Genomic DNA, 21,527 nt, shown 5'->3' with positions numbered 1-21,527 from the left:
AGGATTTACATACATTAATAAAGAGTTGTTGCCATTAAAAGTGAAGGTCATTCTTTACAATGCTTTATTTGACTCTCACATTAATTATGCTTACTTAGTCTGGAGGAGTACTACTGCTACAAATTTAAGAGGTCCTTACATTGCAGAAACGAATGTTGCGACACGTTTTCAATGTTCCATGGGATCACCCAAGTTTGCCTTTATATGAAAAATTAGGGATTATAAAAATTACTCAGCTCTACCCTTACCGTCTGTGCTTAACTTGCAAAAAATATGTCAAACAAAAGAAACTTCCTTTCTTCCTTAGTTTCCTTATCAAAGAGAACACCTTCGCATGATACACGTTGTCCGGAAACTTGGAACATTGAGAGGTGCAGAACAAACTACGGAAAGCAAATGATTAAACAAAAACTGCCAGAATTATTGAATATTTGTTATAGACACACCATACATCCCGAAAAAGCATTAAAGCAGGACCCCAAATTGTTTTTTTTTCGGGATCAAATGTATTTTCTTGATCATTTAGCTTCATCCTACTATACCTGAATTGATATTTTTCTGGATGCCTTTACAATTTTTCCCGTGCTCTTTTTGTATGCAATTTTGTTACGGCTTGAAATGTACCCTTTTACACGGCTAAATATGCATTTGTAGTTTTGTGTATGTCTAGAGCCATGCGAATGCGACATATCTTCAATAGCACTACAATTATATCAGTATGTACAAATAGGCCTCACTGTTGATACTACGTTGTTTCTTTTGTTTCATGATAACTTGTTTTATTATGGGTTATTTTTATTTCTTATGCTCGTTATCACTGCGCTTAAATTTAAAATGTTGTGTTCTGTCGTCTGCAGGGATCTGCCTTTGTGGAAGAAATGATGTATTTTATATGAGGGGGGGGGGGAACCAGTCAAGCTCTCCAGCTTTTTTCCCCAACCTCCCTCATCACGTTGATAGAAATAAAGGCTATTATTATTATTATTATTATTATTATTATTATTATTATTATTATTGAGTACATTATTTGGTAGCACAAAAATAGATGCTCCTACTTGTACAATGTTGTCCAATGCTGCATTGAAGTGCTGGTTATCAATAATTGTAGCGGTTGATGAGGGGAAGGTGATTCCACTCAAAAGCTGTGCGCGGAAGGTATGACTGGAACATGGCATTGGTTTTGCATAATGAAATTTTGACTTCATTGTTATGATCTAACCTTGATGAAATGTAATGGGGAGGGGAGATCAGTTTGTCGCGAAGGGATAGGATGATGAAATGTTTTGTGAATAAGGGCTTTATGGCGAGATGCTAAAGATTACAGGCTAAGATATAATTTTACTGCAGATATGCCGGCAGTTCGGTTATAATTAGAAAGAACAAAGAGAGTAGGATTGTTTTGTATCATTTGTAACGAGTAAATTAAGTTTTTCTGAAAAGGATCCCAAACTGCTGCAGCAGAATCGAAATTCGAGCAGGCCTGTGACTTATATAGTAGTAGTTTTAGAGAAGAAAGGGCCTCAGCGAAATAACGTTTTAGATATCCTAGAAAGCGATTAGCATATTTATTTACGTAAGAAGTATGTAGGTTGCTAGTGATGTGGATACTAAGATATTTGTAAGACTGAACAGAATACAGAGGGACATTATTAACGCTGTAAGAAGGTAGCTGGTTAGAAGTTTTTGCCACATTTAGAAATTTGCATTTTTTGATACTTAACTCCGTTGACCATGATTGACACCAAATAGTGATAGTGTTAAGGCCTTTTTAAAGAGAATATATGTCAGTGTCACATACCATTTCCATGAACATCACTCAATAATCTGCGAATAAGTGAATCTTAGAAGGAACACCGGAGGGTAGATCATTCATGTAAATTAAGAAAAGGACAGGGCCAAGTACCGACCCTTGAGGTACGCTCGACTGTCTCTACTTGGCTGCGAGTTCGAGTTATTAGCAAAAAGAAATTGTGGACAATTAAAGGGGAAGCACTCCAGCCAAGCTAGTCGTTTGGGGTCGATGTAAATGGATGTAAATTAAACATTTGAAGTTAATGACATACTTTATCAAAAGCTTTCTAAAAATATAAAAATATACTGTCGGCAAATGCAGAGCGGTAAAAGATGACCTTTAGCTTATGCGTAAATGACACCAGTTATGATTTACATGAATGTGTCTTGCGGAAGCCATGTTGGGATGTTGTAAAGAAATATTTTCGAGAAGGTTAGCAAGGTTTGAGGCAAGAACATGTTATAGAATTTTGTATGGAATGCAAGTGGCCGGAATAGGACGGAAGTTATATGAAGAATGCTCGTCACCTGATTTATGAAGTGGGATCACCTTCCTGACCTTCCTTTCGTCATTCATTAGACTTTGGGATTCAAAAGTCAAACTTCTTTGCTCGACGTAAAAATAATGAAGGTGTGCTAGACGTTTTAAGTGTACCTTTAGTGAGTGCAGGGACGGTAATCTACAACGTTCTTCCATCGTGTCATTGTCTGTCCAATGAAAGGTACACGAGCAAGCGATTTCACGAACTTTCCTAGGCACCTGGGGTATATGGACCTATCTTTGCCCCGCATGCTTATGTAAATCTCTCTTCGAAGCTGCTCAAGACGAACTGCTGGAATTGGGGGTTCCGAGTGCTTCACTTTCCCGCAGCACAGAAAAAGAAAATGTACATGGACCGACACTGTAAAGACATCACATAGGGCGCATAGTACTGGGGTGTAGCGTTGTATATATTTGATGAAAAAAAGAAATTATTCTTTCTTCATGAAGCACATGGAATTGTTTTTTTAATAATTTTTATGCTGTCGCACATAATTCGGCAGCCTGTACACAGAAACGTTAGACGTAAAAATCGTCGTCTCGAGTCTATGTGTCCTTGTCGCCTACATGCTGTATTTCGCGCTGTTTCCACACTGTGATGCCTCTGCACCAATCAAGCCGGTTGCCTGAAGCCGTGCGTCAGAAAGCGTGTTCCGGGTGTTCGTTTGAAATCTGTTGGTACACATTTGGGTATCCAGAAAAACTAATGGTAATTGGTGAGTTAAGAATTCACTGGCTCTCGACACCGACTGTTTAATTCCTTTAATGCAAGCCCACTTGAACGTTCCACTGCAGCACCTGAGAGAATAGCGAATTTCGCAGCACCTATCGGGATAAGAAACAGGGACACCACGAAGACCGGCACGTTTTCTGGCACTTGCGTCGCGCATAAATTTGAGCGCTGAGTGCAGCGTGTGAATGGCACACCACAGGAAGCATGCCAGGGCTGCAGCTTTGGCTTGCTATGAAATTTAGGCGGTAAACCTTTCGTGAGGAACGCGTGCCGCCGCCAGCCTGCAAGTCTGCAAGCCATAGTGCGGCTCGACGAAGCAGCTTGACGACCTTTCGCCCTTGCTCTGCTCCTCGTGTGTAGCCCACGCATGTAATTATAATCAGAACAGTGCAGACAATAAGTGGCTTTGCAACGCAGTGCCGAGAACCATCCCCGACCGGCTCGAACTGGCTGGGATGGTGCTGCAGTCCCTCTCACGGCGCAAAGGCAATGCTCGCAGGTGAACTTGCAGTCTATGCGGAGGCTCGAGCGGATAATCGCAGATGGAGAAGGATAATAACCAAGGCTTCATACGGTAAATAACTGCCAAGAGCCTTTTTCTTTTCCAGAAGTGTTTCATAAGGCATAGGCTGATATACAGCGAATAGCATGTAGAAGAAGGAGCGAAGAGCAGTCTTGCTCAGGTAGCCGCGAAGGTTGCAGGTCTAGATATTGCCCGTGGTCCACTGTTCATAGTCAAATTCGTGGTTCCACCGCAGGTTCTCCTCGCCGAGGAAGCGTTTTCGACAGAGGCCTTGGCTGAGCACGTCCACAAATGTCGCACATCGCACGAGTCCCCTGAAGTGCCACATCGGGGGCATTTGTCAGTCGCTGTTTGTCACACCACGGATAATGTTCAGAAGATGGGGTCAGAGCTACCCCTGCCGGAATGCGACGCACTGATACCTCCTCCCCGCAGTAAGAACGGGCGAGAGGGCGAAAACACGGCGCAATTAGAGCGCGTGTACTCTGGCGCGAAACTTGCGATTCGAATACAAGTGGCACAAACGGATCTGGGGGGAAGTTGGCGGGTCGTCTCATGTGTCAAGGTGTGTTTTACTGTCCGCGTGAATGTTATGCGTATCGTGAGCATGTCCGCGAATACACTGTATGCGCAGAGCACATAGGTACTGTCTGCAGAGTTGGTCGTGTAATTTGGGACGTGCGACCAACGGTCTTAAGCTGTTCAAATGTGGCGAAAGGGTTTGTGTGGAGATGTTGCAGGTGAGGACGAGCGGAAGGGGAGCGAGGGCGTTGCAAATCGCTTGGAATTGTGAAGCATGCGCGGTGTACGATGCGCGATAGTAAAGGCGACGACGGGAGGAACTGTGGACAGCGGCAACTCAATAAGAGTCGGGGCTTGTGTTTTCTCCTCTTCGTCCTTGTCGTGTTGTGTGCCGACGTGCGATCACACCGTCGCGCCCAGTAATCCGTTGGGCCACATGAGGCGTTTGGCGAACAGGAACTGCGCAGCGTACTGTGCCGAGTTCATGCAATAGGATGACGTTGCTTCACTGCTATACACGCGGTGCTGTATGCCTGGGCATAAGATTACGAGGCCTGCATTTCCATCTCAATGGCATCTTTAGTCTGGTTGTACAAACAAGCATACCAGGCGGCGCTCTCTTGGTGATTAATGGGTGAGAGTTAGAGGCGCGAGCTTCAGACGAAGAAACAAAGAAAACCAGGCGATCACACGAGTGGGGTGGGCCGAAGCTTGAAATGTGGCCACCCTGTGCCGGAGGGGTCTCTCGTGTTTCATCCTGGAAGTGCGATTGAGACTGAGCTATATTTCACACACGGCATACAAAAGAAAAGCAGTGAAGGAGTGTGCGGCGTTGTGTTACGCGCATCAACATTGACCGCCACGCAGGGCAGTTGTGTGTTGGTCGCCGCGCTCCGAACGACACAGTGAGAGCGCACAAATTAAACTAATTAATTGCGCGCTACGGTGACCGACTCAATTTTCTTTTGCACGCATTTAAAAAAGCTGTATCGTGAAACAGGGGACGGGGCGGGCCAGGATTAATTGGATGGGGGCAGCAACAAGACAAAAAAGAGGGGGGGGGGGGAGATGTCTCGGGAAAGAGCGCGGTTCGCGGCGTCACGTGGATGCCGCACTGAGGGCTCCTTTTTACGTAGTGTGGATATTTGCGCCAGACCTGCTAACCACCGGAGAAGAGCTGGAGCCACGTGGCTGAAAATGAAAAATGAAGACCTCTCTCCAAGTCCATTAGCAAAGGAAGGGAGATAATTAGGAAGCATAAAAAACAGACTTTCTCTTCCGTTTGTTTTTGCTCCTCTCGCTTACATTTTAAGGTTTGTTGCGTTAAGTGGTGCTGCGCTGTGCAGCGTCTCCTGCATGCGTCCAGAAAAAGTGAGGAACAAGAGCGTGCACGTGACTCGCGTGAGATAGCGAGTTTCGTGGTCCGTGCCAGTGACTGGTGCCCTCCTGTCCAGTACTGTGGCAGCCACGAGGTTATGTCCTTGCTGTTCTTACTTGGGACAAGATTCGCCGCCCAGTCACTAAGCAATGCTGTAACCTGAAAACTCACAGATGCGTGCTAAACGAATTAAGGCGACTGGACGATAGTACATCCCCAAACAACTGCAATTAAGCAAAATTTTGGTACGCTGTCTTAATGCAAGCACAAAGCAAAGGAACTGCTTGAGGACCCCACGCGTGCCTATACCAAAAGTTCGAAAACGTAGAGCCCGCCGTGGTGGCGCCTCAGTTGTTGGGGGCTCGGCTGCTGAGCACAAGCCTAAGCGGCCGCGTCTCGGTGGGTACGAAAGGCAAGGCGCCCATATGTATAGTGTGCGATGGCAGTGCGCGTTATGAACCCGGAGCAGGTGGTCGAATTCAGTGTGGCGCACCCTATAGGCAATATGTATTGCTTTGGACGCCAAACTATGCGCCAAACGAAATGCCCTGTTTTGTACTTACCGCAGGTCGCCTTCAGGCGAGTAAATATATTTAGGGCCAACTTTGGAGAGCTACACAACCGGACGTTTTTCTCTGACTAGTGCACACGTATGGTTACTGTGGTTCATGCGACACTTACACTACTTGGTAGCAAGTCGCCCTTGGTGCTGCGTGGCCGGGCTAGTGAAGCCGTCGGCTCAGGGGCTGCCGACTGCCGGCCGCCAGAAACAGGGCGGGCGGCTGCCTCAGCCACCGTTCCGTGCAGTGCACGGGCTCAGAGGCATTGTTTGCGCTGACCACGGCGGTACCTGAAATCAGAGAGGCGCAAGGGGGTAAATAATGATGGGCATTTGCATAGGCGCGCTCCTTATCTGGGCGGAGCCCTCCCCGCCGTCGCGTGAATATTCATGGACGCGTCTCGGGCGTGTCCGGTGACGGCTGCGTTGCCGCTGCAGCGACACGCCACGCGTCTTCCAGCGACGCCGTCTGGGGTGTCTGCCACGCTCGAGCCGAGGCCTACATTCGCCCCGTCAGTGACTGTCATTAGATGTCACACATCAAAAACAATGCATTCAGCGCCTATTCGTTACAGGGAATGCGAAAATGCCACTGTATGGCCCCCGCCGATCGCTTGCGCACCACGTCATTCTCGTGTCAGCACGAAACAAAATCAAGAAGAGTCGAATAGGGGAGCCTCGGCCTGCTAGCCAATGTTTCTACCATAGAGGACTTGCCTTCGTCTTGGTTCCCTGGGAGAAAGACGAGTCCTGTTGTCTTGGGTCATCTTCTCGCCTTCTAACATACAGCAAAAATGTAAAGGAAGATGATTAATGAATTGGACACTGCCAGCGAAGAATGATTGCGTTTATTTGCAGTCCTAGCTGAGAAATTTTCCTGGCACCTTTCGAATACTCGGACGCTTTTCGTGAAGTGCCTCATGTGCATACGTGGATGGATTACTGCTCGCTGTGTCTTTAGTGAATCTTAGCCAATAAATTTAGCAACATGCTAAATACAAAGATGGTTTCAGTTGCCTAATAATAATGACAAGCCAGATAGAGTCGAATCATAATACAGGTAAGGCGAAAGGAAACGAAAACTGTTGCTGCCTGCGTGGTGGTTGGAAAAAGCAGATTATAATAAACATAAGAAATATTTTAAGAAAATAAACAGTTTGATATAATAATAATAATCAAAATAATAAATATTTTGATCAAATGTTACAAAATAATGTGTAAACAGGAATAGGTTGAAGACGAGTGTAAAGTGCAAAATTCAGAGAGAATGTGCTGCTCAAAGGTGAGCAATAAGAATTAAATTACACATGAGGCTACCATCAATCAGCGCTTTTGTTTCTTTCTCTCTCCTTTCGCGCGTATCGAAGACTTTGTGGTTAGTAAGCACTTTCTTTTTCCCTTTCACTTGTCCTTTTCACTAGTGCTCTTGTTGCTTCGCACCACCTTTCTTTGTTGCTATCTTTTTGTTTTCGCTTTTTATCAAAGTGTTTTCTTTCTTAAATAATTGGTGTTTTGGGGAAAGGAAATGGCGCAGTATCTGTCTCATATATATCGTTGGACACCTGAACCGCGCCGTAAGGGAAGGGATAAGGGAGGGAGTGAAAGAAGAGAGGAAGAATGAGGTGCCGTAGTGGAGGGCTCCGGAATAATTTCGACCACCTGGGGATCTTTCACGTGCACTGACATCGCACAGCACACGGGCGCCTTAGCGTTTTTCCTCCATAAAAACGCAGCCGCCGCGGTCGGGTTCGAACCCGGGAACACCGGATCAGTAGTCGAGCGCCCTAACCACTGAGCCACCGCGGCGGGCAGTTTTCTTTCTTGAATTTTGTTTCTGTTGCGATGTCGTTTTCCTCCAGTGCTCTGCTGACTTTCTATAGGTTGATTGATGTCTTTCCTCGTTTTTTTAATTGTCCCTTCATTTCAAGATATGCGCTACTTCGTACTTTCGTGATGGTAAATATTACCGCAAAGCTTTGTAATGTTAATTTTATCATGCTCAGTGCCGTTGGCACACGGAAAAAAATAGAAATTGTTTTTCAGGAAAGTAAATGGCGCAGTAACTGTTTCACACATATTTGCGGACACCTGAACCGCGGCGTAACGGAAAGGATAAAGGAGGCAGCGAAACAAGAAGCAGGTGCCGTAGTGGCTTTTCCGGCTTTCCTACTGATCCGGAGTTCCCGGGTTTGTACCCGACCGCGGCGGCTGCGTTTTTATGGAGGCAAAACGCTAAGGCGCCCGTTTGCTGTGCGATGTTAGTGCACGTTACAAATCTCCAGATGGTCGAAATTATTCCGGAGCCCTCCACTACGGCACCTTTTTCTTCCTTCCCTCTTTCACTCCCTCCTTTATTCTTCCCTTACGGCGCGCTTCAGGTGTCTAACGATATATGAGACAGATACTGCACCATGTCCTTTCCCTAAAAAACAGTTATTATTATTTCGACCACCTGGGGGTCTCTAACGTGCACTGACATCGCACAGCACACGGGCGTCTTTCGCATTTCGCCTCCATCGAAACGCTGCCTCCGCGGTCGGGTTCGAACCCGGGTACTCCGACTCACTAGCCGACCGCGCTAGCCACTGAACCACTGCGGCGGGCTTTATCACTTTATGACGCAAAGCGTGACCAGATTTATCTCGAATGAACGCGGTCAGGTGGAACCATATGCACGTTGCTCGAGACCTTTGTGGCTAGGTTTCACGCATTATCTCGCAAGTTCATTGTCAGCCTTGAATTCAGGATGTGTGAGAGCGGCGGGCATTGTGTTCGACGACGGCCGAGCACGCTTGTTGCTAACGGCGTCGCCGAATTATTCAGTTCATATTGGGCGCAGGCCAGCGAAATCAGCAGTTTCTCTTGAAAGCCCTCTTCGCTCTCTTTCCGAATGGTTTGGTTGCATCTGCGTTTAAATTGGCACCCACAGGAAGCGTACTCGGCCTACTGCGTCCATCTTCGGAGCGAATTTCGGAGCAAGAGAATACAGTGCAGAGTAGGACACGACACAAGATGAAACGAACAACACGCGCGCTAACTACCAACAACTTTTATTTCACGCATGCAACCTATTTATACACCAAAGACACGTAATCACTTGTGCTAACAGCAACGTTGCCTCAGGAACGAGAGTTCTTCATCACTATGACAAAGAACTATCATCTATCATATAGAGCTATGATTATGCACCAACAAGCCCAAAAATCCACACTTTTGAATTTCGGAGGTCAGAACTGAGCCCTATTCTGTGACAGTGGCATCTCTCGTACGTGCAGGGGCAGCTTCGTTGTTTACCATTCGAGGCGCTTGCTTTTCTCCCCATTTCGCGGCGCCAAATGTCGTGCGAAGCTCGCTTTCAATGGGCGGCCGTGGCGGCGTGCAAAGGAAAAAAAAAAAAAGTCCTGCGCCGGCTCCATAGTTTACGCCGACTTTAAAGCGGAGCTCGCCGTGAGGATGCAGAGAGCGAATAACGCCATCGAGAGAGTGCCGCCTCTGCTATCGGGGCCTCATCTGCGTTCTCCTCACCATGATGCGTTGGAAGCGAAAGATGTCCAGCACAGATGGCCGGTCGTGCAGAGACAGTGTCCGAGAAACAACGATGTGCAACGCATTTATGGCGCGGATGGTGAGTGAGACGACAGAGCGAGAATCGCCCATTTATCACACGGCCATGCGCGGAGGCTCCGAACGGGGCCTTCTCTTTCGGCGTGTCGATTGGGCGACACACCGCTGCCTTAGTTGCCAACGAAAATTAGCGTCGCAGCCGAGTTGCCAACGGAGACAAAGCGATCACGCGCGGTTGAGCGTGCGGGCGGCGGCCATTAGTCATCCGCCTGTTTGCGTGTTGTCCGAGACGCGCTTTAATCAGTGCCGCAAAGAGAGCAAATTGAATGCAACGCGGTGCGCTCGGCGTGCTGTCATCGGCATGTATCCCTGGATCGAAAGCCGCCTCCAGACAGCGCTGAAAACGCCGAGAAGAAATTCGCCAACATGGCTGGCTGCCGCTTCTTTCTACTACTCGATAATTAAAACAGATGTAAGTGGAGGATAATTATCGTGCCATAGCGCACACTGCCCCTTTCCTTCAGCCGTTAACGTGACCGACAGAGTCCGTATGGCTCGGTAAGACTCTCACGGCTAAAGCAATGTGCAGGCTTTCTGCGAGCGTGCGCGGCAATGAGTGGCCCGAATTCGCTCAATCCACGCTTAGGATCAGGATTCGTCGCAGAAACGGAAATCCGCGCCCCTTATCATACGTAGCCATATGCAGCCTATTCGGCTGTCCAAATAGAACCAACAGCACCATGTCCTGACCGCGGCCGTCCTATCCGTTGTTCAGTGTCACCTGTTGGAGCTGTAGTGTAGGAGATAAGGACCAGTCTCATCACCTTCATCATCGGACTGACTACGCCCACTGCAGGGCAAAGGCACCTGCCATGTCTCTCCAATTAACCGTGTCCTTTACCACCTGCGGCCACCGTATCCCCGCAAACTTCTTAATCTCATCCGCCAACCTAGCCTGCTGCTGCCCTCTGCTACGCTTGCCTTCTCTTGAAATCCAGTACGTTATACTTAAGGGCCAGCGGTTGTCTTGCCTTCTCGTTACATGCCCTGCCAAAGACCATTTCGTCCTTTTCATTTCGACTAGGATATTGCTAACACGCATTCTTTGCCTTACCCACTCTGCTCGCTTTCGGTCTCTTAATGTTACAGCTATGAGCTTCCTTTCCATAGCTCGCTGCGTTGTCCTGAACTTAAGCCGAACCCTTTTCGTTAGCCTCCACGTTTCTGCCCCATAGGCACAGCTGTTGTATACTTTTTTCATCAGGGATGTTAGTAAACGACCGTTCATGATCTGAGAGAACCTGCCATATGCGCTCCACCCTATTCTTATCCTTCTAGTTATTTCCCTCTCATGAAGCGGGTCAGCGGTGACTACCTGCACTACGTAGACATATTCATTTACCACTTCCGTCACCTGGCTACCAATTGTGAACTGCTGTCCCCTTGCTAGACTGTTGAACATTACTATAATTTTCTGCATGTTAATTTTTAGACCTACCGTTCTGCTTTGCCTGTAAACTCATTCATCATGCTTCGCAGTTCATCTCCTGAGTTACTCAGTAAGGCAATATCATCAGCGAATCGGAGATTATTTACGTATTGTCAATTAACTCGTATGCCTATTTTTTTCCAATTTAGGCCTCGGAATACCTCCTGTAAATTGGCGAGATCGTGTCTCCCTGCGTACACCATTCCTTATTGGAATTTTATTCCTGACTTTATGAAGGACCATAGTAGCTGTGCAGGCGTTACAGATATCTTCGAGTATTTTCACATAAGACACTTCTAAACCCTGATTGCGCCTTGCCTGCATGGCTGCCGATGTTTCAACCCAGTCAAATACTTTCTCGTAATCAATGAAGGCTATATACTGGGTGTCCCAGCTAAAAGTAACCAGGCTTTTAAAAAACACAATGTCCTAGCCGCGTGAGACCAACTGAGGGTTGTTTAGAGTCGCGTGACCTAGTCTGCAGTATTTTTTCTTTCTTAAAAGTTAATTAAGTGGATAAGTCTAATTAGCTAAAGTTTTAATTATTGAATTGAAACTTGTAAAGCAACTACATGACTACTTGGAGAGAACTAGAATCATATCTCACTGTCAACATGGCTTCAGGAATAACAGGTCTTCATCAGCAGCAGTAATGGCATTGTCCGAAGAGTTATGTTCATCATTGCATGAAATATCCGTAGCCTTGTTCCAAGACTTAAAGAAAGCGTTTGATACTGTTAATTATAACAATTTACTTCATAAGCTAAAACAATATGTTTTAGTGATTCCTCTCATGGCTTCTTTTCAAGCTACCTTACCAACAGAAAACAATTGTCCACCTAAAACATTTAAAATCATCTCGACAACCTCTCTGTGCTGGAGTGCCCCAGGGGTCAGTCCTAGGCCCTGTGCTGTTTTCTATTCATATTAACGATTTTCCTCTCGGTGTGCAGAATTAAATAAACGGTGATGTATGCTGATGACACTGCAATAGTTTTTACAGGCTACACTGTAACTGAAATTGAAGACACGCGAGTTAAGTAACATCTCAGCATGGTTTAAGGCTAATAAACTGACAATAATTGCTGTAAAAACAAAGTATGTCATATTTAGGTCAAAACGCAAACATATCACAGATACATGATTTCGTATTTGCCTCGATAGGGATTTAATTGAGCAAGGTGACGCCATTAAATACTCCGGTGTAACCTTAGATAGGAACCTTAATTCGCACAAACATACTGATACCCTGTCTTCCAAGCTTGCTTCAGCTTGTTACATTCTATATATAACACGGGGGTTGCTGGACATACCTGTGCTGAAGATCAATTAGTTTTCTCTTTTTCTTGTAATTTGACCTACTGCTGCGAGTCATGGGCTAGTACATACAGATCTTACATAAATCAAATTATCTCTCGGCAGAAAAGAGCACTGTGAATAATGACATACTCGAACAGGTATCAGCCCAGTGCTTCTTTGTTCAATAGGATACAGACCTTGCAGTTTTCTCTGTTATACGAAATGAGAATCGCAATGGTAGTAAATAACATTACACAAAATAATTACTCGCTATCAATTAATATTTTGTGTTGCCTAGCAGGAATACTAGAAATGCAAGCAATATTAATTTTACTTACCCTGTAACCCGAAACGCCTATGGTCAGCGCCTAATTCAATATTGGGGGACGAAAGTATGGAAGAGTGTACGCTTGAAATCAAAATAGCTAACAATTTCCTGTTTCCTGGTAAGCGCTTCTACTTTTGGAAGATTGAGGGTTTTGTTTGTTAATCTTTTATGTCTGCTGTTGAGTGTTGCTCGCTATTATTTTGTTCACTGATCATTTATAACCGAGTTTTATGTTGGTATCCTCTGTTGCTGTAATACAAAATGTGTACATTGGGCTTACACTAGCTTCGGCTATTGGCCCAGCAGTTTTTGCAAATGTTTTGTAACATTTGAAGTTCAAATAAAGAAACAAAGAAGGAAAGAAAGGAAGAAAGTATGAAAGAAGGAAAGAAAGAAAGGAAGAGAGAAAGGAAGAAAGTAAAGTGTCAATTTGTAAAATTTGTAGATCGTTTCAAAAATCGATAGCAGCGCTGTTTCCTTCAAGGTACGATTTACGTAGCTTTACCTATTAGCCTTAAAAGAAAGCTATCACGTGACCAGCGGCTGGGTCACATCTCTGCTTCAGTGTGCACGCAAGGGCTCACCGGGGAGAGCACTTCAGTAAAAATAGATTTTGTTCTCTAAGTCGCGCCTTGGGATGTTTAAATGGCACCATTGTCTCGTAGACGCTTTTTCTTATTGTGCGGGCCAGGGTTTAATGCCGGGGAAAAAAACTACCTTACGTTAACGGTATCTTGGGGCAAACGTTGCTGTCAGCTGTTTTTTAAAGTGATCTACAATTTTTTCATTGACACTTTGTTCCTCAATTCAATAATTAAAACGTTAGCTAATTAGAATTTCCAATAATTTAACTTTGAAGAACGAAAAAAAATACTGCAGACTATGTCACGAGACTCTTAACAACCCTCAGTTGGTCTGACGCGGCTAGGACATTCCTTATTTTTTAATAGCTTGGTTACTTATAGCTGGGACACCTGGTATAGGGGTTGGATATATCTTATTTCTTCATGAGCTAAGTCATAGTGTGAATGCGGTCTGTTGCATCCACAGAAAAGACGTTGGCTTCTTGAAACGGCTTTATTTACACTCGGCAAGGACAGCACGCACGCACACATAAATGATGAATGTGTCGGAGAGTACAACCCCAAACGCTACCTTCACGGCCTTTTTATAAGCAAGGGTGAGGGGAGGAGGTTGCACCGAACGCCAAAGCAACGCGGCCTGAAACGCGAGCTTTGCGACCGGCGTCGCATAGAACGCACAGTAGCCTTCCACAGAACGCGTGTACAGACACAATGCGTGGGTGCAGCATGGTCTCTTGTCGAGTATCGTTTAGGAATGTCTCCCAGGACCAGTCTCGTGCGTTCGTAAATAATTTATGCTGCAGTTATGCCGCACTACAGGAAACCATTTCCGAGAACCTGGTGCGTAATTGTCGTATTTTGGGAACCGAAGACCTCTGTGTCGGCTGCATTTTTCCGTGTTTGTGGTCCACGGTGTCGAACAAACCGTGTCTTGGGAGCGCATAAATGCAGCCACTGACCGAGAGAGGATGATATGGACTTTTCGGTGCCCATACTAGTTCCTTGATCAAAAGATAGAGAGTTTTAGCATAGCGCGATCCGTGATCGGCTTCCGCGTTGAGCTATCCGCGCGTGCACAGATTATCCCGAGGGGCGCGCCTGTCATTTCGCAGGCGCAGATGGGTCCCCGCGGAAGGGCATCACAGAAGCGGAACGTGCATGATGCTGTCCGTGATCTGTCTAATATCTTGTGAGCAGATTCCGCATGGACTCTGAAACGTAACTTACGTCTTGCTTGATTTGGTCGGTGACTGCACTTGGTTCTGATGCCGGACGCGAGGAAATTTCACGCAACTGTTTAAACGATGACGTTGCGCGACTGCAGGACATTTTGCACCCGCGGCGCCAATGTGTGGGCGCCACTAGTGTTTCTGTATATGCTCCCGCTGGGAGCAGAGTTGCGCGAAGGTCCGCCATTTTGTTCCAAGCTGTGCGGGAAAGCAGCTCCTCGAGCGCACAGGCACTGGGATTATGACGGGGCTGGCGTTGTAGAGCAGTTCGCTTTTTTTTTAAATGCTTACAAACGGCGCTCGATTGCGGGCATCCTTTTTTCCTTTTACTCTCTCAGTGCTCAGGGATCGATGCTAAGCCCATCATACTTAGGTGAAAAAAACGTCGGAAAATAATCTGATTTGCCGAAAATATCATACAGCCTGACAGAAAGATCGCGGAATGACAGCGACAGCTCGCAGTACGGACATTAATGGGGCAGAAATGCTTGGAAATGAAAAACCTGCGTGAGTTGTGCGATGAAGAGAAGTGCGGTAATGCATCTCCCTGCAGAACCACATTGAAATACATTATTCTATAGGGTTTCGACCGCCGATGTGGTACGAAGCTTGTGAAACCACGCTGCATACGATGTGAATGCGGGCAGTCTAAAGCTATGCATTTTGCACGCAAGTAAATCTAACCCACCAAAGGCACAGATATCGCAAACTCGCGCGCTTATCTTTCACAAAATATACGTATCATTTGTCGCTCTGACTTCGAGCCCTCCATTGCATTTTTCCTATGCCATGGTCATCTTTTCAAGCCAAACACATCACGTGCCTTACTTCTTTAATATCTAAAAGTTAGAGAAGCCTGCCTTAAGTCACTGCAGCTGAATTGTGGTATACGAGTTTCCAAGGATCTCGAAAAGTGATATCTCTTTCTGGTGCTGTTATTTAATTGCTCGTTTTTCCCTAAGCACAATTGCGTTTTCTGTTGACCTACTTGAATTATATGTACCTTCAGTGCATACTGAAATATCTTTGTTTTGGACTGCTCCATGCTTTTACTCAAGGAAAAATAATTATCTGAATATCCAATTTTGCTTTCAAGTATTTCATGCTATTTTTGTTCTTCTCTCCTCCAGTGTTAATATCCTTGTCAGTAGAATCTTAAGGGTATTCTTAACAAATAAAATAGTTAAATAGCCTAGGCAAAGCTTGTTCACTGCGTTAAAAGCTTTGCCGCTTTCGGTACGGTTCTTGCAGTTTGGCGCACTGCACCCCGTCATAGTTGGAGGCTGCCGTCACTGCACACTATCAAAATATATACAACTGGAGCGCACGTAAAAGGCGGGAACACACCGCAGTCGACCGCACCGGACGCGTACGATCACGATGGCAGTCGAAGAGGGTACTGGGGCTGGCGAGGAACCGGCGTTGCGCCTGGAAAGTCGGCTCCTCCACTTTAAAATGGAACAAACGTCGTCAGCAGCATCACGTGACGGCCGCTCAGCGAATAGCGTCAAGAGCGGCGCAAAGAAAACAGTCGCGCAACTCTGCTCCTTGCGGGAGCATATACAGGAACACTAGGCGCCACGTTATCCGAGGTGTTCCGCTGCCATGGCCGCGGAGGTGCCGGCGGCTCCCTCGATGATTCACGATTATCCTTCAACGAATGCACTCCTTCAAGGAGTGCACGGAACATGGTTGCTGAATCCCAACCGGTGACGCGACATCTTGCGTAATTTGTCGCATCCGCACGTGAACGCTTGTGTGCCGTGTTCTTTTCTAGTAGTTATGAATTTTGATTCAACAGCGTAAACCCAGAAGGAAGGTATCAATGCGCATTATTGAAAACTGCGCTCGGTCCACGACCGTTCAACACCCAGCACAACAACCGCTCTGTGCTGACTTTTGATGCGACTGCTTGAGTTTTCATACCAGGTGGGAGGATGAGGCACGGGGTCCTTCGAAGTCGCGGACGAAAGTTTCCTCGGTTAGCGAAGTATGGAGGTAGAAGGAGCGCGGCGAATCGTTGCCTGTCATGATCCCGCACTCGTGTGAACAGACCAGAGGGGAGCACAAAGGAGCGGAACGCGCACTGAGCGCTCCGGAGAGGGAGGCATCGCCAGCTCCCCGTGACTGACACGGGCTGTCAGTCAACGGCCTCATTGTCGAGCTGGATATTTCGCTTCGCTCCTTCAGTGCCCCCCCCCCCCCCCCCCAGCACACGTGATGGGTGCGCGGCTGAAAGCGACGCTGCTGCCACTTCCCGTGGCCTGGCCTCAACCCGTTTTCCCTTATATCCTTTGCATGAAACTGACTGCCATTATTCGACGCATTGCACGGGTGGGCCTTAGTTGTGCTGCTTCTAAAAAAACGACCCTCTGCTTCTGCCTGGGCAGAGAACAAAGATGTCGGAGAGCATTGTCGGTTGGCTGGGTATCGTCAGCACCTCGTCTGGAGTCTTGGAGGCCACTTGGGAGTGGGCGTAAATAATGCGGCCTAAACGTTGCGCTGTGCGGACCGAGGAAAGGCCTACGCAGTTTATTTCCCGCTCACTCCTTCCTCCCACTTGATGGCGTCTTCTGGTGAGGTCTGCAAGATGCTTGGGCGTAACACCTGATACTGCCCGAGTTACAAGAATTCAGACGTGTTGATATATAAGTCATGTCCGCGATGCTTATGACGATTTATTATTGGTTTTCTTCCTGCACGGATTTAGTTTTTGAAACTGTACTCCCTGTTTCTTCACAAAGGATTCCGATCCAGTGGTCCTGAGTTAATGTGCACAGTACCGCACAAAAAAAAAACACATCTCCTGGACCAACTCCCTACATTCACCGCGGCGTTTATAAAGAAAACGGGCACGTTTTCTCTAGCCGGAACTTTAATGAAAAACCTGACGCTTCGGCGTCGGTCTGATTCCTTCTTCAGGGGTGACAGCGGGCAGTCGGAAGAGCAGCTTTAAATCAATGAACAAGTTGGGCAGGGGGAGCAGGCGTCAGAGCACGGCGGTATTTGGTCTGTTGCTGACAGCGTATTTCGTCCTCCCCGCAGGTACTGCAGCAGCGCAGCAGCGAAGGGCCAGTACGGTCGACTCTCGTCTTGTTCGGAGCAAGACAAAGTGGACACCGACGACACGGGTGAGCGCACCTCTCTCTGGTAGGGTCACGAAAGAGCGGTCCTCAATTGCCAGTTGTAGTCTGTTTTGCGACATCATCTGAGAGACAAACAGGGAGACCTTTTTTTAAACGTTTACAGATTTTTATCTGAAGTGTAAGCGATACGTTGGTGCGTTTTTGCAGATGGACTGTAAACCAAGGCGGACATTCTGTACCGAATGTCGATCATTAACTCGAAGATTATTTAACTAAAATCACACTATAAAAGTTTCTATTTTCACTTTTAGTGGGCCGGCTCGTATTGCGAAATTAAAGGCGGCCAATATTAAGGGCGAACCCTGTTTTCCAATTTTTTTACTCGGCGATGTGCCTCGAAACAACCAACCTCAAAAATAGAGTTGAAAGCGCGTTGGGTTGGTTTTTCTGTATTAAATATTTCCAAAATGGAGTCACTAGCGTTCCTTATGATCAAATCCAGACGCAGTTTGTGCATTGTATGATGTGGAAGAAGTTAAATTGATTTCAGTGGCGATACCACGCGCAACGACGTCATTTTCCTTATGTGTAATGCGGGAAAGCCAACTCAACGAACTTTTCTATGGGTATTTTGGACGTTCCATATTTAGAGCCACATTGCCGATAAAAAAAAAAAGCAGAGGTTCCCTTAGATGTCGACGGCCTTTAACTTCGCAATATGACCTTACCGCCTAAAATGAAAATATTAACAAAGTGGATTACTGAATTTTATGCAGTTAATGGTGAAATTATTGATCCAAATCCGCTAGATAATGTTCGCCTTGCAGTGCGGTTTGCGTGCTGAGACTGCACCGACGTATCACTCTCAGTTTTTGAAATTAAAATCTCTAATCGTAAAGAAAATTTACCCGTTAGAACGCAAGATAAATGTATGCTCGAAAGAAGAAGTTCGAAAGTGCTATTGTACATCTCGTTCAAAATGCAACAAACAGCGCACTTATGGACCGCTGTTGGACGGAATGCCCTCTGGCGAGAGGCAAGCATTGCACAAATCGTAATTGTACACTCGGTGTAGCTGCATTGTTCAGATGCTGGCGAGTGTACTACGTGTACTTTTTCTGCAAACAGGGCAGAAATTTACTGCGCGGCCTAGGCGAGAGAAACAAGAATCGCTGACTCTCACACAGTTTGAAAGCCTTCGCTTTTCATGGTTTAATTATGTGCCGTTGCTAACCACAAATGTACTAGGCGAACTGGGGGAGAGAACGTTTGCAAATGGTGGGGAGATTAATCTGAGTGCTTGAGGTGCCTGAATTTCAATGTTTGGTTTGCCCTCTTTGTTGCAGTGCGACGAGCTCGTGTCCGCCGGGAGATTTCGCTCCGCAGCTACTGTGCTTGCATTGTTTCTAGAAGAGCTGTCAGATCGTTCCAGTTGGGAGACGCCGCTTCAGAAAGAGACTAGGATGGTGCCACCATCTGAAAGCAGCCAAAAAAACCTGTTGCTAAATGATGCCATTGTCTTCCGAAAAACTTTTTTTGCTTATTTTATTTCTTGATTTATCTCTCAGACTCGTATAGCTATGTTTTTTTAAAGCATCTGTTTCGCTTTCATTGTTTCAGGAAGTTGTGCGTTTTGGTAACAATCTTCGAGTTTTCGACATGAACTCTGTTTACGTTAATGACAGCAAAGGGCGCGGTAGTCTGTAAACATCTGAATTTTTGCCACCTCGGACAGCCGTTTTTGATGTGCGGACCATATGGGAAGTTTCACAACTGGTAATATTAAAGAGGTTTGCGCACGCATTTCTGACTATTTGCAGTGAGCGGCAAAATAACCTTCCTCATTGGCTGCTGAGTCGCTCATTGCATTTTTTGAAAGGGCATTTTGCTGTCAAGGCACACTGACCCCTAAGGCTCCTTGTGTGTGTACTGTAAAATACGGTGCTTCTCAGCAGGTAAAGAGCAGCTGCCGTAAGTTTGCGGCCAAACTAACTTCTCTTGACACAGGGCGTAACTTGGCAGCAGTCACCTCTCGTCGTAATAGTGCCCTCACGAGATGTGAACCTTGCTGGTATGCGACCTATGCAAAAGTACTTACAGCATACTTGCATCTTCATACGGGGTGCAGTGGTTACCATTCACAGCAAGAAAATTAGCTAAGTAAATCAGCCTGGCTGATTTGGCCAGCGCTGCTGGCTCCAACGAGGGACGCACTCCTGTTGTTCATGTCCTAGTTATAAGTATATTACAACATATTTGATGACAGGAAACGAAGGCGCTGTTCTGGAAAAAATGCTTGTTTAATACAATCTGTCACCTCGCAAGCTCCATAAGTCTTTGTGTTCTTCTGCCCCTTATCCTGTAAAAATAAAAATAAGTATGACCACCCTGCAAGAGTACGTAGACTGTCCTTAGAAGGCGCATTCTACTTATTGTCACGAAAGTAACGGTTGCTGCTAACACTATCCAAACTCTCATAATCCATCCCCTGAATTTTCTACTCACTACCTGAATTTTTTCTGTGAGTAAATGAATTCGAAACACGAGAGGCACTTTTAGATGTCAAACTTGTTCCAATGTTCGCTGGTGCTGCGATTGCATGAAAACAGATTTCTAGTAATTAAGCGTACTGTAACTTGTACACTTCTTGTGTTCGAGCTAATGTTCCACCCTATTCTCGCGTGTGTAAGGTTGTGAGTGGGAGGCACATTGAAATACCCTCGAGGGGGTGTAAAGGGCGGGGAGTGCACTCCAACTGATGTGTGTCCTGTATCGCAGACTCGCAGTTCTCGGCATACAGCAACAACTCCTCGCCCACGCTGAGCCATGAGGCACACGACTCGCCGTCGCAAGACTCCAACCAGTCCGGCAATCCGGCCTCTTCGCAGCAGCAGCCGCAGCAACCGCTGCAGCCGAGTGCCGCAGACGTGTTCAACATGAAGATGGCCAACGTCAAGAAGACGTCAGCGCAGATCACCAAGCAGCTTGTCCAGGAGACGCTTATGGACGAAGGTGCGTGTTTTCCCGAAGATGTGCATGCGAGGCTGCTCCGCTGTTACCCACCTGGCGGAGGTTCAGGAGTCGGTTTGCCGTAATTTCCTTATTTTACGCGATAGCCTATTCAGCTCGTTCTGTCGAAAAGCCGTTGGCGTGTCGGAAATAATCGGGGGCTGCATAAAAGAAATAGTATGATGCCACCTGTTTTCCGCAGAATTTTCCGCATGTTGTCATACGATTCAGTGTTTCGTACAGCATAAACTTACTGGTACAGTTCGAGCCTAGCTCGCGGCAGGGATTCGAACTGGTGTGGTGTAATCGGGGGCTGCGTAAAAAAAATATTGTACCATGATAATTTGTGGTTCGGGTGATTGGGGATTGATTGGTGAGTGACAGGCGATGAAGAGTTAATGAAATAATTGTAATTAATTTGTTAATTAAAGAAATAGAAAAAAATTGATAAAAGGGGGTTCAAATGTGTCAAAATGCTCAGAATGAAGAGCAATGCTTGATGATGCGAATTAAAAAAAATTAGAGTGCTTAATTTACCAAATAATTCGAACAATTGAAAAAAAGAAAAATGTGTTCAAAGATGTTAAACTGCTCAAAATGGAAAGCCTATCCACTTCACATATTTATTCTCCACGATCGTCATTATTATCGTCGTCACCATTCATATTACGTATACGCTTCAAGACAAAGGCGTCTCCAGATAATCTCAGCTTATTCCCGCCCTGCACCCCCTTACTGAAACGTTCCATACGTTCGGCGTTGTGTGAATTTGGAGTCCGTTTACGATATTGAAAAAGGATTGAAAATTCTTATGCTTCACATATGCATTCACTAGGCGTTCCACATCCCTTTCGCGTTGTTTCCAGTGATTACATATTATGTGTATGCGTTT

At 46.2% G+C, this 21,527-nt stretch overlaps 1 protein-coding gene across 3 annotated transcripts in view; it reads left to right on the top strand.

The window, feature by feature from the left end:
- Positions 1-21,527, top strand: part of nab (NGFI-A-binding protein homolog) — an 867,324-nt gene that overhangs the window by 833,961 nt on the left and 11,836 nt on the right. For all 3 annotated transcript variants that reach the window (XM_077628086.1, XM_077628088.1, XM_077628087.1), the window contains 2 exons: positions 17,586-17,671; positions 20,405-20,638. In XM_077628086.1, the coding sequence (XP_077484212.1) occupies positions 17,586-17,671; positions 20,405-20,638 (320 nt within the window). The remainder of the gene's footprint in view (positions 1-17,585; positions 17,672-20,404; positions 20,639-21,527) is intronic.

This window comes from Amblyomma americanum, chromosome 6 (genome assembly GCF_052857255.1).
Source record: "Amblyomma americanum isolate KBUSLIRL-KWMA chromosome 6, ASM5285725v1, whole genome shotgun sequence".
In the NCBI taxonomy this organism is placed as follows: Eukaryota; Metazoa; Arthropoda; class Arachnida; order Ixodida; family Ixodidae; genus Amblyomma; species Amblyomma americanum.
This window is presented reverse-complemented; position numbering and strand designations above follow the sequence as displayed.